This window comes from Diabrotica undecimpunctata, chromosome 7, assembly GCF_040954645.1.
Source record: "Diabrotica undecimpunctata isolate CICGRU chromosome 7, icDiaUnde3, whole genome shotgun sequence".
Classification (NCBI taxonomy): domain Eukaryota; kingdom Metazoa; phylum Arthropoda; class Insecta; order Coleoptera; family Chrysomelidae; genus Diabrotica; species Diabrotica undecimpunctata.
The window spans coordinates 112,610,323-112,628,195 of record NC_092809.1 but is presented as its reverse complement, the minus strand read 5'-3'; the positions used below and the strand labels follow the sequence as shown (position 1 = coordinate 112,628,195).

General features: G+C 32.8%; 1 protein-coding gene across 3 annotated transcripts in view; it reads right to left on the bottom strand.

Annotated features, from left to right (window-relative positions):
- LOC140445721 (glutamyl aminopeptidase-like) overlaps nucleotides 1-17,873 on the bottom strand; it is an 80,861-nt gene that overhangs the window by 24,954 nt on the left and 38,034 nt on the right. For all 3 annotated transcript variants that reach the window (XM_072538001.1, XM_072538002.1, XM_072538000.1), the window contains 3 exons: nucleotides 16,512-16,593; nucleotides 12,157-12,331; nucleotides 2,897-3,083 (listed from right to left, as the gene is read on the bottom strand). In XM_072538001.1, the coding sequence (XP_072394102.1) occupies nucleotides 2,897-3,083; nucleotides 12,157-12,331; nucleotides 16,512-16,593 (444 nt within the window). The remainder of the gene's footprint in view (nucleotides 1-2,896; nucleotides 3,084-12,156; nucleotides 12,332-16,511; nucleotides 16,594-17,873) is intronic.

The window sequence follows — 17,873 nt, the reverse complement described above, 5'->3', positions numbered from 1 at the left end:
TAGGTGAACCGCAAATTCAAAGCCTCTTACTAGAGACTTTTAACGACGCTAGAAGTATCTTTTTACTTCAACATGCATCTATGATTCACCTTTGAAAATTACTATCTTTTTCGCTCTTTACGTAGAGAAAGACGTTTAAATGAAAGTAAAAGATTGCATTTCATTTCAATCGGAACTCCACCATTGCTCTACATGTGTTTCGAGTTATTCAACTCATCATCAGGAGCACTTGTGGAAGTTCAACTGAAATGAAATGCAGTCTAGTATTTGGTTATTATAACCAAAATAACAGCCAGGTACGCTAGCAGCGACATCTATACGAAGTAACAAGAAGTCCAGAGACCTCTCTGATAGTAAATTAGGTGAACCGCAAATTCAAAGCCTCTTACTAGAGACTTTTAACGACGCTAGAAGTATCTTTTTACTTCAACATGCATCTACGATTCACCTTTGAAAATTACTATGTTTTTCGCTCTTTACGTAGAGAAAGACGTTTAAATGAAAGTAAAAGATGACGAGAATGAACTTGAACTTCCACAAGTGCTCCTGATGATGAGTTGAATAACTCGAAACACGTGTAAAGCAATGGTGGAGTTCCGATTGAAATGAAATGCAATCTTTTACTTTCATATATATATATATATATATATATATATATATATATATATATATGTATATATACATATATATATATACACATATATATATATATATATATATATATATATATATATATATATATGTATATATATATATATATATATATATATATATATATATATATATATATATATGTATATATAAGATTTAACTGTCAAATTAGCTCCAAATGATTTTTTGTATGAAGATATATCAATAACAAAGTTTTTGGCCATGTTCATAAAAGAGATTAAAAGGAGGCCAGCACAGAAAAAACAGCTAAAACAAATAGACGACATCGAAGATATAAACGCAAGCTGGGAGAAAATTAAAAACAACACTGAAGAAGTAGTAACAGAAGCTCTAGAAAAACCCAAACTCATACTGAACAAAAGAAACAAAAACAGTACATTATGGTTCAGAAAAGAAATAACAGAGAAATGTAAAAAAACGAGAGGCCTACACGACATCAAATACTCCAGAATCCCGAGACACCTATAGAAGAATATGAAATGAAACAAAGTAGTTAGTTGGTAAGAAGAACAAGAAATAAACACTGGGAACAGTTTACAAAAAGGATGGAAAGCGACTTATGCAGTACACAAAAACAAGTATGAAGATTCATAAGAAATGGCAGAATTGAAGAAATACAATAACATACCAGCAAACGAATGGGAAACATACCCGATGGAACTGTTTAAAGGAAAGGAAAAGAATAATCAACACAATAACGTACCTGAATTAAGACACGAAATAGAAATCAGTTTTCAGGAAGTAGAGATAACCATAAATTCACTCAAAAATAAAAAGTCACCAGGCCCAGACGGAATAACCAATGACTTTCTAAAACACGAAGGAGAAAGTATAACCCTAGAGATGAAAAAACTTATACAAAAACTAATATTATACTGCAAGATACCAGACTCATGGAGAAACAGCATAATGATACCAATATTCAAGAAAGGAGATAAATAAGACCCCAACAATTATAGAGGTATTAATATACTGAACACCGCACTTAAGCTTACCACAAAATTTATAACCAACAAAATCAATAAACTAACAACTTTATCAAATGAACAACAAGGATTCAGGTCCTAAAGATCCTGCGTAGACGCCGTATTTGTACTAAGACAAATTACAGAAAAGGCCATCGAGTACAATAAACCAGCATATCTATGTTTTATAGACCTGACAAAGGCTTTCGATCGCAACCAAGTCGAAGACGTCTTACAACAACTAAAAAAGGAACATACCAATCAATATTATACAAATCATCGAAAATATCTACTTTCATAATCAAATACACGCAAAGATTAGTGGAAAACTGACACAGTGTATACCAGTACAAAGCGGAGTCAGACAGGGTGACTCATTAAGCCCACTTTTCTTTAATCTAATAATGGACGAAATAATACAAGCAGTACGTAAAGGTCATGGTTACGAAATGAGGAACAAAGAAATCCAAATATTATGTTATGCAGACGACGCCCGTATTAATCACCGAGACATAAGACGAGCTCCAAAGATTAACACACATCTTTTATGATAATATCAGCAGAAAAAAACCAAATGTATGACAACAACCAAATACCCACTATGATGTAAAATCGAAATTGATGGGAAAATAATAAAGCAGGAAGCAAGGTTTAGATATCTGGGAATAGATATAACTAGTTAAGGAAATGTTGAAGAAGAAGTACGGCAACAAAGTATAAAATAAAGTAAAGCGGCGGAAACTCTTATTGACACAATCTGGAAGAAAAAACATCTAAGACAAGACATACAAACAAGAACCTATAAAGCAGCAATTAGACCTATATTAACATACACGACGGAGACAACCTGACACATCTAAAACGAGACGACTACTAGAAACAACAGAAATGAAAATATTTATCAGGGAAAAGTCTGTTACATGGGGCGAGAAGCGAAATCATAAGAAGAGCATCCAATATAGAAGACATAAATGGATGGGTGACAAAACGGAAACATGAGTGGAACGAACACATTAGTAGAATTGCAGAGGATAGGATGGTATGAATAGCACAAGATAAGTCACCAAATGATCGAAGAAGTAAATAAAAGTTAAAAGAAAAAATAGGCTTTAAAGCCTACATACAAGAAAGGGGAAGATGTTTATCAAATTAAATTAATTTTTGTTTTGAATATTAGATTAAAATTTTAATACACTGAATAATTTAGTTAGCAAGAAAAATAAGGTAAATCAATATTAATTAATTACTTAGTTACTTACCCAACGAATCTGGATTTATGATAACCAATGTATTGTCATTCATTACATTATTTATAGTGACACCTTCACTGTCAGGTGTTAACCAAATTGTATAGGTGTGTTGATCCGACTGATTAAATATAGTATAAACAACAGGGACATACCATTTAGTGTTATTATTGTCTTCTCCTTTGTACAAAAATCTTTGCTACAATAAATTAGTCGTCTTATTTTTAAATAATATATATTTATATATAGTGTATCCAACCAAGAGAGTCCACTCTGATATTTGGTAATATTCATTAGATTTGTAAAAATGCTAAGACAGCATTTTGTTAACCCTTATCTTCCAGTACCCCAAACCCTTAATTTTAAATAATGATTAGACCATAATTATGTGGCACAACATTAAGCAGGGATTCCACGGAACGTGGAGCGACGCTCTTCATCAGTTCACTTCGGCGAAAATAAATAGAAAATAGACAATAGTGAAAAGAAAAAAGAGCACGGCTGGCCCGCCACGTTACTCTGAAATTAATAAATGCTTACTTTTCGATAAATCTCTCGATCTACCCCAAAATGTGGCCTTACCACTCCGATGGAGCGCGTCCCCTTGAGTATCGAGAGTTTTGTTTAGTTTAGTTTGTTGTAGGCTACCAATGTTAAAGGTAAAAATTTTAGTTAGTTACTACAATGATAAAAAATCCAACACAACTTCGTTAGACCACTTCGCCCCAGCTGCTTAAGAAGGGTTCGATAGTAAGTACCTGCTGTGCAATGTGCATCAGCTTCCGACCTTCCTTTGAATCATGTTGATGTACCGAAGCTACTTTTCTGCAAAGATTCATCCAATTTAACTGAAACTACTTTTACATAAGAAAAGTGCCGGGTTTTTTAAGACTTAAAATTGGCAGAATGGCGACCTATTAACAACAAGGAAAGATGTATTGAATAGATGGGTGGAATACTATAACATTTTTTTTATAGTTAATATATTAAATTATTTCTAATCCCTTTACCTCCGTTGCTGATACGCCCATGGTCGTATTCGCAAATAGGTTGTTAAATTTTATTGGAAACTACCGAAATATTACGAAAGAATCTACCTACTTTTTTAAAGACGCCGGTTTGGTTAATCCTTAGTTAATATCTTTCTGGTTTCGCGTGTGTTCCTTTTGATAGATTTGTTAAATATCGTTGAAAGCACGTCTATAGCAATTTTTCTGTAAAAACCTAATTCCGAAGATTTTATTTTCGTCACGTTCCAAGTTACTAGTACCGTATTTACCTCGAACTTTCCGATAGTCGTTAGAACTTTACCTTCTTAGAAATGGATACTGTCCCATCGTTTTTGAGTGGGAGATATCCCACCTTTCTTGGGTAGTTTCGTAAATTTTTAGAGAAGGAAGGGCACTTCAAGGTGGGCGATCTTAGAGGAAAGACGCTCGTTACCTTACCGTCTCTGTGAATTTTCTTTCTAAGTGTGTATACACTTCTATATTTGAGTTCTTTTAATCTAATATCATATTAGATTAAATATTGGTATAAAGCAGCTTTTAATTTAAATAACTTCAGTGCTTGATACAAGTATAGTATATAGCTTCAGTGCAGTGTAGCAGTCGTCGAGAATTACTGTAAGTTATCATAATCATAGTATCTTCAATTATCTGAGCGAATAATATGGTATGGTTATGGTATCATATTATCTTCAATTATCTGGGCGAATCTACGTTCATCCATGTCTTCACCTGTAGTTAAGAGTAACTACTGATTTTTTTATTCAATTTAAAGAACATTCAATATTTTCTTACGAACTTTCCATCAGATACTAAGAAATTCTAACAAATAATAATTACGAACATTTAGTTCTCCGTTAATCAATAAACAACAGTGCGAACAGATAATTAACTTGGCCAGTGCGGGTTAGTTAGATTTTTATATCTGTAATCTTGTCGTATTCTTTGAATTTAACTTTGTGTTATTTGTTATTCATTTTTTTATTTACTATACCCAGTATCTCGAGATATGCCAATTAAACAGCAAAGAGAGACTTTCTTTAATCAACTTTAGTTGAATATTTTTATATAACATTAGACTCTCTTCGCTGATAATTTAATCTGTGTATGATTTCATTATATTGTATTTGTAAAGGTATTTATCAATCATAATACTGTTTATTTTTTATATGTATACCACCATTTAATAATTGATGGTGTATTTTTATTACTTGAGTGTACATTCAGCCGCCTATATCATTGTGTTGTTGAATATATTGTTTTTGGTTTATGTTTGAATTTTATTTGTCACGTCCTAAAAAGTTTCCTGATATAACAATAATTCTGAATATTTGTTTATTATATTAAATTATTATTATACCTTCGACCAGAAGAAAGATCAGGCTGATTAAGTTTCGTAGGTAAGTGGGTGGATGGAGTCCACCTAATATATTTATTATTTGTTTATATAGTGTGTTGACCAAATTTATTTAATAATTAACTGTTGGTATCTTTCCTTGGATTTGGTCTCAGAACCAAAATATTTTTCCTTATCTTTTTTCCTTTCTAAGTTTTCTTAATTTTCTCCTTAAACCCCAAAAAATTAAGTGGCGCCCTGTTCCTATCTTATCTTATCTTTGGTAATTTTACCCATCTATCTTTTTGTTTATTTCGGTATCTTTTCTAATACGTCTTATCCTGTCATATTTTTACTTATTTCGTCCGTTGGACCTATTCCCGGTTCCAAAAGCTAGTTTCGAACCCACGACTCGCTCTCCACCAACCATCTGGCTGCCGTCCGCAGTGTCTCCATTGGCGATCTTTCTAGCACCACCCAAAAACGGTTTCCGAGGTTAAAAAACTTTAACCACGAACTTAATATAGAGGAAGAAGAGGAAAACCTGGAAGATATAAGGTGAGGGGAACAGACGAGAAGGAAGAGGAAGCAACAACGATTCTTGAAGTTAAAAATGCAGTAAAAAACTAGCCAGAAACAAATCACCTGGAATACATAATCTCACAGCTGAACTATATAAATAAGGTAACCACGATACTATAATGGCATTACAGCAGCTTATAAAGTAAATATGGACACAGAAACCCCTCCCCAATGATTAGAATATTGAAATACTTTGCATCATACACAAAGAAGGAGATATCTTTAAATGCTCTATCCTCAGAGGAATTACACTTCTAAATGCAGCATATAAAATATTTTCCTCAGTACTTGTAACATAATAATTTCCTTTAAAATGCAAGTATAAAAATGTTGTAGTACACTCCTGGACTATATATAAATTTTGGTGTCTTTGTTTACATTCCAATCCCCCAAAGAAAGAATCGGGTTACGAAGTTAAAATATAATATAATACGTGTTTATTTTTACGATTTTAAAAGCTGACGTTGATTCAAGGTCATTTTTCGAGATAGTTTCTGGAAGCGGTCTAGCAACAATTTAACTTGGTTCCGTGGTGTGAACGGGTGTTAGAGGGAAAAAGTGTGGCATAGATGCCGGGTGCAATACAGATCGATGAAAGGTCGAATTTCAGGTTGAAAGGGGGAATCAAAGTGAACGGTCATCGTTATGTAGTGACTAGAAGCCGGCATAATTTGTTGAAAATAGTTTATTTTTCGAAATATCTGAGATATTTGTGTCGAATACAACAAATTTGAAAAGCAAATAAGATGGTTACAGTTTTTTAAGAAGCCGTTCCCAAGGGTGTGTTCAACGTGCCGCTAATTTCACTTCTTTGTGTTTATGTAATTATTGAGCATTATATTTCAACCTCACGTTAGTTTGTGGTCGTCATTCCAGATCATTGATGCAGTCCAGTTGACCCAGAAATTCAAAAGTCCAGTTTACAAACAAAAGTGCATTTTAGTGAAATCAGGTAACTTTTTTGTGATTAAATCTTAAATTAAAGATAGACATTTTTTTCTAATAATAATAATTGCTTTCATACAATTTAAAAATGTAATAATTAATATTGTAAATCTTAGGGTGTGGCCATTGTTGTCATTTTATTTGTTTTAGTTTTAAAATTCAATGTTGACATATGACAGCTAGTAACTAGCTTTACTATTTTTTTGACATTAGTTTGTTTTGGTTTTTTAAAGAAGGTTAACCTCTATACATAGTTTCATCCAGTGGCGGCTGGTGACTCAAAAATTTGGTAGTTCTGCAGTATTTTTTGGTTTTTTTTTTAATTCAATATCTTTTAATCGTTGTATTTTACAACGAGGCTTTTAGTTTGATATTTTACACCATATATTTATTCATTATATATCTATTAAAAAATAATAAAGAACTTACCGATTTTCTTCTTTTCAAATTGAAGATAAATCCAATTATATCAAAAATAGTAATGGTACATTATGGCACACTAGTAATTGTTTTATAGTTTATGTTTTTAGTAGAATTTTATCGATAAATACGTGAAACTAAGGAATGCAAACGAAAAAACACTACAAACAAAATCGCCACAACAATAATTGCATTATAGGGTCTTACGAAGTAACTACACACAGAGCCAAATATATTATTTTTTTTATAAATAAGCTCGATTCGTCGATTTTTTTTTAAAGCAAACTTGTCTATAACTTTTTCATTAAAGTTTGGTATTTCTTTTATAAGTGTTTTTTCTACTGACAACATGGTTAATGCTACAAGTCGGTCTTCAGTCATGGAATTTCTCAAGAATGTTTTAATCCGTTTTAAACTCGAAAAACACCTTTCAGCTTCTGCCGTACTCATGGGCACTGTAATTAGAATTTGAAGCAGTTTTACAGTTTCTTGAAAAGGTGTTGCAGTTTCGCAACGATATATAAACATTTATATAACATTAACAGACTTTGTGGTAGTTTTGATTCTCCCCGTATATCAAGATTTCGTGTACAAGGGTGCATCTGTGTTAAAAACTACATATTACGAGACGGGCCATCTGCAAAATAACACACATTTGAGATAAGAATAGGAAGAGTCGAGTTTTATCTCTCAAACCACACACATGTGTATGGGCGTTTGGGTAAAAGGTACCTAAGACACTTGACATCGGTCCTTTGACCGAGGAAGTCGGTTTATGCAGAAAAGTTGCAATATGAATTTTGTGGTTCCTGGTGTACGTCAATGAAGACGTCGTTGGTAATAGCGGTTGGTGCTATGATTTATGGGGTAAGCTACAATACACCATAATTTTGTTGCTGCATATATCAAGTACGTTTACTTGGTATATAGATGTCATATTTGCTTCGAACTTTTTATCAGTTGTGCCGCGATCACGATTGAACTTTATTGAGAACATTTCATTACCTTTATGTAGATTTGTATATTTTTCATATTGTAATAATTTCATTCTTTTGTTTTGTATGTATATCAGAGCTTTTACGTGATGAGTTTATTAATTGCATTTTAATTTTATTATTAATTTAACGTGTATTTTGTTACCGAGTATAATTTTGAATTACCAATTATATATTTGAGTTTATTGTATTAATATTTGTATTACGTTATTATATATTTCATTGAATTGTTTTGGATTGCATTTTGTGTGTCTTTATTAACAAGGCTGATTGATTTTACCACCGATTATTTATATGTATCGATGTTTTTATTTTACCAGTTCTGAGATTTTAGTCTTTTGAGTGATTGTCGCCTGTACACTTTTCTTATGTAAATTTATTCTTGGCTACAAATAAATATTCATTTTAACATATTTGTCACGTCGCAATTAATTTGTAGCTCGTTATAGTTTTATTATATTTTAACGTATGTATATTTGTCTTTGGCTTTTATTTAATTGCAAATAGAGTTTTATTCAGTCCACTGGCTTTCATTTCTTTTCTTTATTTGAATATACATACCCAATCCGAAAGGGGGAAACCAGCGAGTTCTGGATTGAACAGAATATCTTCTCTCTCTTTCTGATGGCCCAATTGTTATATTGAGGTTATCGTATGTGCAGAAGGCTCTGTTAAATTATTTTCAATTAAAAATTTTAAAAAAGGTATTGCCCCATTAATGTCTCTACAGTCTCTTCTAAAATAAATAACAGATAATTCAGTCTTCAAGCGCTCCCTATCTAAATTTGGATATGACGCGCAAGTCAGGCTTAAATTATCATCTGGGAAATTATCACAATAATTATCAAATTGCTCAGGATAAAGCAATGAAGTTGCAAGTAGGTGATTTTTAAAAGCAAATCTATCATTTGCACAATTTATGATTATATCACAAACTTCGATAGATTCTCTCCGATGACCTACTGGACTGTTACCCTTCCATAACCTTTTAGTTGGTAATGATTCAACGCATAAACTAGAACCTTGGTCAATGGTATCATATCATCTATTGAATTTCTAACTAAATTCATGTATCTTTCGAAATCTGTCACCTTTTTATTGATTTCCAAAGGATCCGTTTTAGTCTTTTGAAGGGCATTATACAAAACGTCTACGTGTGGCATTATGCGATGGAAAAATGTTAACCAAAAAACAAAATTTTGATCCACTAGTATTCTTCGAATGGAAGACGCTGAACTACAGACAGCTGCCTTATCAAACGATTCTTCTATTTCTTCCATACATTCGATAAAAGAAGATCGATGTTCAAACACAACATTAACAGTTCGAATATTGAAGTTCCAGCGAGTTGGAGCGCCATGAGGAATTTTCTTTTGGACGATTTTATCTAAAACTGCCACTCGTTGTGGCGAATTTTTAAAAAAGGTAGGGATTTCATTTAAATTTCCAAAAAAAGTCTAACTTGAGAGTTTTCGGAACAAGCCTTAGACATTATTAAATTTAATTGATGCGCGTAACAGTGTAGAAAATGAGCAAATGGATATTTTTCTTTGATTCTGGCTTGAACTCCTGCGTGCTGTCCACACATGACCGCTGCCCCATCATAACTCTGAGCAATTAGTTTATTATTTGAGTTTTCCAGGATACTATCCAAAACACTGAAAATGTTTTTGCTTAAAGTATCTGCATTTAATTTTGAAGGTACCAAATATGTCCAAAATCGTTCTACCGGTGCTCCATTTCGACAATATCTAAGTACTACAACCATTTGTGATTTTGCTGAAATGTCTGTAGTCTCGTCGGCCATGACAGCTAGATATGGAGATTCCCGAATTTCCTCCAAAATTTTATCCTGGCATAATTCCAACATGCAGGCCAAAATATCATTTTGAATTTCTTTAGAAATGCCCTTAAAAACCGTCGATTCTTCCAAGTGTTGTGCTAAAGTTTTATCCAATTCAGTAGTAAAATTTATGAGGCCGTGAAAAATTCCAGGATTGTCGGATGTTTGTGTCTCGTCGTGTCCCCGAAGCGCCAATTCGAAAACACTACAAAATTTTATGCAGTCTATAATTTTTGAGAGAACATACCTATTTTTTGTTACAGCTTCATTGAATTTTTGAATATTTATCCAGTATGCAGAATCTAACTGTTCTTTAATATTCACGGAGCCTAATAAAGCATATTCCATTTGATTGTGCAAATGATGCTTAGAAGTTTCGTGCTTTTTTATTTTATCACTTAAATGTACTAAGTCTGTTACACCAACTTGCGTCCATGACTTATCACCTCCAAAGAGTACACAAGGAAAACAGAAAAGAGCGTTTATTCTGTTGCAGCCACATATCCAACTATTTCTCGTATAAATATCGCAATTAAATTGTCGTTTGCAGGCTCAAATATTGCAGCTCAAATATTGCTTTCAGTCGTCGCCTGAAAAGTGTTGGCGAGGGGTTGAGCGGGTGTTATCGGGGATATCTTTAACAGTTCACAGCTCGGAGTAGCACCGGTCCGGTCAAATAAGTGGGACTTGCTGTCGCCATGAGATGCGACGGACGACAGATTAAAATAAAGGCGGCCATGCACGAAAACCATCTAAATGAATTTAAATTTTATAAGTAGTGATATTTTTTATTTAATTTTCAAAGTAATTTTGTTTGGATTATTTTAGTGGTTCTGCAGCTCCGCAGCACTTATATACCAACCGCCACTGGTTTCATCTAAAAAGATGTCTCACTTGTAAACAGAGTTTGTAAACGAATAGGACATATGTAAGTTTTTATTCTTTAATATTTTGATATAAATCTTTGTAACTATTATTATCGTAAGTGTTTATGTATTGTCTGATTTTATAACTGTTTGTGTTAAGACAACAATAAATGTTTAATTTATTTCCCTAAATTATTTTTGTTTACCTATTTTAGAAAAGTCTCCTAACCCCTTTTGTGTTTCTTTTTTAGTAAGGAAGAGCATTTTTCCTTCATCCAGCAAGACTAGGATCCTTCTAAGCGGCATCCTTATTTTAAATAGCTAGAGGCCTTTCTTGTTGTTTTTATTTGCCCATTTATCCAGGAGATTCATGTAAGTACCCTCTTTTTCTTTCATTTTTGTAGTTGCCCCAATCCGACCCCTTGCCATTTAACTTATCCACGGCCCCAGCTCACCAAATAAACTCTAAGTGCCGTTCGCATAAGTATAATTTATTTTGCTTGCACTATATCTAGCCCAATAGTTTCTGTCCTAATTTTCAACCCCCATAATAATACCCTATGTGGTAGGCAAAATATTTCATTACATACTATATCACCGTATGACACCATATGCACAACGGATAGTAGGAAAATACCAGCCACAACAATCTAACTATCTAGTAAGTTAAATTTATTTTCTATCTAAATAATGATTCTACCTATCTCTTCATAGAGTTTATTATAGCATAACATCTTTCTGGCTGACTTAGAATTCCCCGTATCTAAGAACTTCGACAATAACCTCCGATGCCACCGTAGATGCTTTGATGTCAAACAGCTCGGTGATAGTCATGGTATACTATTAATATAAATTTTGCAGTCAAGAAATTCGCCTTCTTCCTATTTCTCTTTTGTCATTTACCTTCCCTTAAAAAATCAATTGGAAAAAGTCGTAACTTTTTTGATTTCTCAGTATGCGTCCCAGATATTCTAACTTTTGAGTTTTGATTTTTATAAAAATTTAATATTCCTTCCCCATTTATTCATTCTCCATATTTCAAAGCCTCAAGTAGATTTATAATTATTGCCATAGTTAATGGCAACTGTGTCCGTCTTCCACATTTAATACTGACTTTAGTTATGCCATTTATGCTATTCATTAATATTTTTAAATCGTTCAGAATAAACTTATGGTATCATCTGAGTTCGTAGGGTGTTCAAAGTGAGTTTTCCGTAAAGTACAATTTGGTGTAGACACTCTTTAATAAAAATTAAATTAACTAAAAAATTATTTTACCTGCGTTAATAAAATGTTACTACCAACAACTGTTGCGTTTACAACAGGATATCCAGGTCGGTTAGTCCAGTTGTCAACAAAATCCAAAAATTTTATCTCAGGTGTTAATTGTCCATCAGCAAATTCATTGCTAAATACTGACCAAAGTATTTCAGGGGTTGACCAATTGAGAGCCCTAATAACAGTAATAATAATAAGCCCAATTAGTATAATAAAATGAAATTATCAATTAAATTTTTTTATCATTTTTGTTGTAATTTTCGCAGCACCTTAATATAGTGGACTGTATAAAATTAATAAATTTCTAAATGCCGTATTAATGCGGTGCTAAGAATGTTAACTTACTGAGTGAACAACTTTGGGATTAAAATTTTTATTAAAAAGGTCACTTCTTTGTCGGATCAGCGATCATCTGTATCGACGCAAGATATTTTTACAGAGAGTGCACAATACTAGAAGCAACGAAAACCAAGGACTGTATTAAGCAAATCTTACACTTAAGTACCAAAGATTCTTCTTGCCAATACATCACTGTCCAAACTCGGGATATCATTATCCAAAAATTACCAGAAACCAATTCTATACAAAAATTCCCTAAATCAACCAAAATTACAACTCGATGTTCTACAAAAGAAATTTTTGACCCAAAAGGAACTTATCTCATCAATCTCCTGCCAATCTGTGCAATCAAAACTACAACTCAAAGTTATATAAATTCAAGAACATCCATCCCAGGAAACCACTAATGCTTCTTAAAATTAGGACCATAGATATTCAAGAAACGAGAAATTCAACCCATTGAGGATAGATTACAAGAAAGTCACTTTTTTCCATCAATAATCACTCTAGCTACCGTAGTAGTTGCTACTGCGGTATGAAAGAATCTGACTTAAGTTTGTAACAAAAAAATTACTTAGGTACACACTACCACATAAATAATTAATATGAAGCCAATTGGTTGCAATGTGGCCTATATCAGTAATGCGAAAAAATGTGATATCTATAAAAACTTTCAGCATTTACGCCCCAATTTTTAATATTCATTTTCATCGCAGTAGTGTGTATTAGTATGTGCAAAATCAGGAGGAGGCCAATGAACCGAGGCCGGTCTAGACAACATTTAGTAATAGGGTAATCTAAAAATAGGTTGGGGGAATATATGATATTACTGTTTTAACGATTATTTTGCCTACCACATTGGGATCATTATAGGTGGCTGAAAATTTGGGACAGAAATTATTGGGGTGGAGATAGGGCAAGGAAAATAAAACAAAACTGTTGCGAACGTCTACTCAGAGGTTATTTGGAGAACTGGGTCGTGGATAAGTGAATGACAAGGGAACTGGAATGGGGTAACTATAGAAAAATTAAACAAAGGGGTACTTGCATGAGTCCCCTGGATAAACAAAACACAAAAAGGTTCTCAAGCTATTTAAAATAGGAACGTCGCTTTGAAAAATCTTCCCGCTGAAAAAAAGAAAAGAAACTTTTTTTTAAAGGAAATAAACAAAATGTTTTAGGAAAAAAATTTAATATTTATTGATGTCTCACCACAAACAGTTACAACTGTAAGTAATAACAATATAATACAAAATATCAAAAACAAACTTACTATGTTCTATCCGTTTACAAACTCTAGAAGTTGGAGATACTACAAAACTTACAATTATTAATGGGCGACAATTTGTAACGGAAAAAATTAGAAATGAAAAATAGATTTTTAAATGAAACTATGGATAGTGGTTAACCTTAAAAAAAACAAAAAAAAACTACTGACAAAAAATAAAACTAGCTGTAAGATGTCAATATTGAATTTTAAAACTGAGAACAATTAATATGACAGCTAAGCCACAACCTAACATCTACAATTTTAATTATTACAATTTCTTAAACTGTTATGAAAGCAATTAATTACTACTAGAAAATGTTTATTTTTCCTTTAAAAGTTCACCAAAAGAATTTACCTGGATTTCACTAAAATTTCTTTAAAATTTCTGGGGCTAGGAACTGGACTTCACTGGAGATTTACTGTCAAGCAAAACAATGCATCTCACACAGCAAATTAGCCTAGAATTATTTTAAACAGACAACATGAGGCTGAAAGCTGTTCACTGGGATGCAAATTTTAGACTCGGCTTCTTAAAAAAACTGGAACAGTGGTGGTTATCCTTAAAAGTTGTTGTAAACGCCGTTTTACAAATATCTCAGATGAGAGACGGCATAGAAATAAAAACAGTGATTACACTTTCAGAACTGACACATTACATTGAGTATTAATCATTTTTTTTTAACAAATTTGCCGGTTCACTCAAATTACACACACTACCGTCTGCTCTTCATGACCTCTCTTCCAAACCTCAATAACTGCACTTGCTCAACAAACTACATATTTTCCAAAACATAAGACGAAAAACGAAAAAACATGATAAATTTGACGACAAATTTGGACTAACCTAAAACCAACTGCCTTTGACAGTTGCTCCAGCGAGAGTGATGTAATAATCTTTAAAATTCATTCGCCCAACTCGGTATAAACAAAACATATACGGTTAATTTCCTATTTATTTGACACACAAAAATCCCAAAGCGGCTTCGATCAAAAGAATACTGAGGAAATACACATCTGTGATATATAAGCAAACTTTAAAATATGTTTATTATCAACTTAGCGACGCAAAAACGATTGAAATACTATTTAGGTATATACTCAAATTTGATCATTGAGTAGCTCTGGAAACCTCTGAATTAACTCCAATGCCGTAAGTTGTTGTGTTTATATTCTTTATTGGCTCTATTATTTCTAGCCCGGTTTTAATAGGATTATTTGAATCAACCCCCCCCCCCCCAACCTTAGTATTTTTAGGAAACTGGTAAAATGTCCTCTTTCAAATTTTCCAAATGGTTGTTAACTATTGGAAGTAATATCCATAGGGACGCAATGGAATTGGCACCCAAGTTTATCTGTGACTCACCATTGGTAACTTTTACAACTGACATGTGCGGTAGTTGCACATCATTAATCGATTGTTGAGGATTTGCTGCCATGAAATTGTCAATTACAGTTTTATATGGTAAAAAGCTCAGCCACTCAGTTTCACTAAATAAAACACGATCTTTTTTATTATTGCTGATGAAAACTACCGGTTCAAAATTCCATTCATGTGCTAGCCAAACAGAAACAAATTTTGAGTTCGATGGATTCAGGTAAAACCGGCGTTCACCCAAGAATACCTTTCGAAATATAGCACTCATTTTGGAATTCTGATCGATGTCTGTAAGTCTCGGCTTCTTATACACATTTTTCCTACCCCACTCCATCTACTATTACGAGACTGCTACATATTCCTCCTCATTTTCCACTAATACAATATATATCAGACCGGATACTGTTTAGACTGGTGGATGTGCCCCTCATTTACACCTAGTAATATCATACATTCCCCTACCCTATTTTTAGATTACCCTATTACTAAATGTTGTGTAGACCGGACCCGGTTCATTGGACTTCTCCTCATTTTGCACATACTAGTACACACTACTCATTCCATCCCGTATTTAATAAAATGTGTACAACAATAATATATTTTGAGTTTTTCGGCTCTTAATCTAAACTTCGACCTTAATTTTAAACTTTACAAATTTTCAAAAATGCGGAAAATTATTGACATTTGGCAATTTCGATCCTCAGCATCGATTAAACAAGAATACGGTGCCTGTTATAACATTATAAACGTCACGGGTTTGTTATTTGTCTTCTATTAATTATCTTATTCTAATTTGATTTTATTTCCTATCTACTTTTGATACTTGTTTTTTTTTTGTGTTAGTTTCGCTTAGGTACCTATTAATTTAACTTTAATGACGAAAAAACGAAACATTTTTAAATCGATTTTTCTAGAGAACAGTGTATCCTATCGACTTAGAGTAGGAGTATCTTTTAGTACTAAAATACCTGAAAATTTAATAATCTAGTATCACGAATGCTTAAAAGATAAAGACAAAAAAGTTATGCGTTAAAATAACCGTTGACCTACCTAAAACGGACGCCTATGATCGGTACTAGAAATTTGCAATTGATGAAATCGATTCAACTCTGGAGGATAAATAATCGTACCAGTTTTTGTTTTTCTAAATAGAAGCGTTCTGGAGGTATTTAACGAAAACTAATTACAAGGCGCCACCTTCAAAGAGCGCTAGCTCCCTTGTATGTATGTATATAACTAAATAAATACCAGAACACAAAGATACACAGAACCACAAAGATAAAAGTCGAAAGATTACAGGATCACTCCACATATTCCAAAAAAAAAAAAGAACGAAGCAGAAATATATTATGTATGACAGTAAGTACTTACCTTTGCACCAAATACTTCTGTAAAGCGCGTTTGAAAATTTCGGTTCCTATCGTGTTTTCGACCATTCTTATAATACAAGCGCCTACAATAAATTTAATATTATTATTGATGAAGTATGAAAAATGATTTCACGTTAATTTACTATAATTATCTATTTGCCTTATTATCTTTCGAAAAACTTTTTCCTAAAATCTATAAAGAATATCTAATTCGCAGCGCAATTTCTAACTATTTATAATGTTTCCAACGGGGAATGGACCAGGATTCGACAACTACATAGTTAGCCAACAAATGCAAAATGTAAACAGCCAGCCATTACCAATCCAGTATCCATCAAACCAAATGAATTGTTACCCACAAATGCAGATTCCAAACAACACACAGGGTCAATCACAAATCAACAATGTACAGGGTTATCCACAAATCTCAGCACAAATACCAGGTATGTACAATACGCAAATAAATCCACCAACCACCAATTCTTCGACGAATATGATATTTCCGCCCAATCAAGAACAATATATAAATCAGCAAAACGCGCCACACAATAGCAATATATATATATATATATATATATATATATATATATATATATATATATATATATATATAACAGAAATAGCCAGCAATACTACAGAATGTCATCAACAAGCGATGACGAACCAGAAAGTGCAAATGTGTCAACAAAAAACTCATGGCAAGTAGTTAAAACTACAAAACGCAGAAAAATCAGATCAAATGTAGAAACAAACAAAGAAGATGATACCATTACACTATCGAACAAAAATAATACCCTAACGGATACCCAAGAAAATGAAACCAATCAAAATGAAATAGCCCCAAAAAAACCTAAACCACCACCAATATTTGTTAACGGTGTAAGCGACTTCCCAGAAATGAGGAAAAAATTTACAGAAATAGCTGAAGCTGAACAATACGAAACCAGGACTATGACAAATAATACAGTCAAAATAATTTGTAGGGATCCAGAAATATACAGAAAATTATCAAGATATATGAGAGAGAACATTATTCATCACACATATCAACCAAAGGAAGAAAGGGCCTATAGAGTCGTAATTAAATGCCTTCACTATTTACATGCAACAGAAGATATCAAAGAAGAACTGACAAAACTGGGTCACAAGGTAAGAAACATCATTAATGCTAAACATATTATTACAAAAGAGCCGGTAAATATGTTCTTTGTTGACCTTGAACCATCAGACAATAACCAAGATATTTATAAAATTCAGAAATTACAACACTGCAATATACAAATTGAACCACCCATAAAAAACAAAAATATCATCCAATGTATGAGATGTCAATTATATGGCCATTCAAAAACATATTGCAATA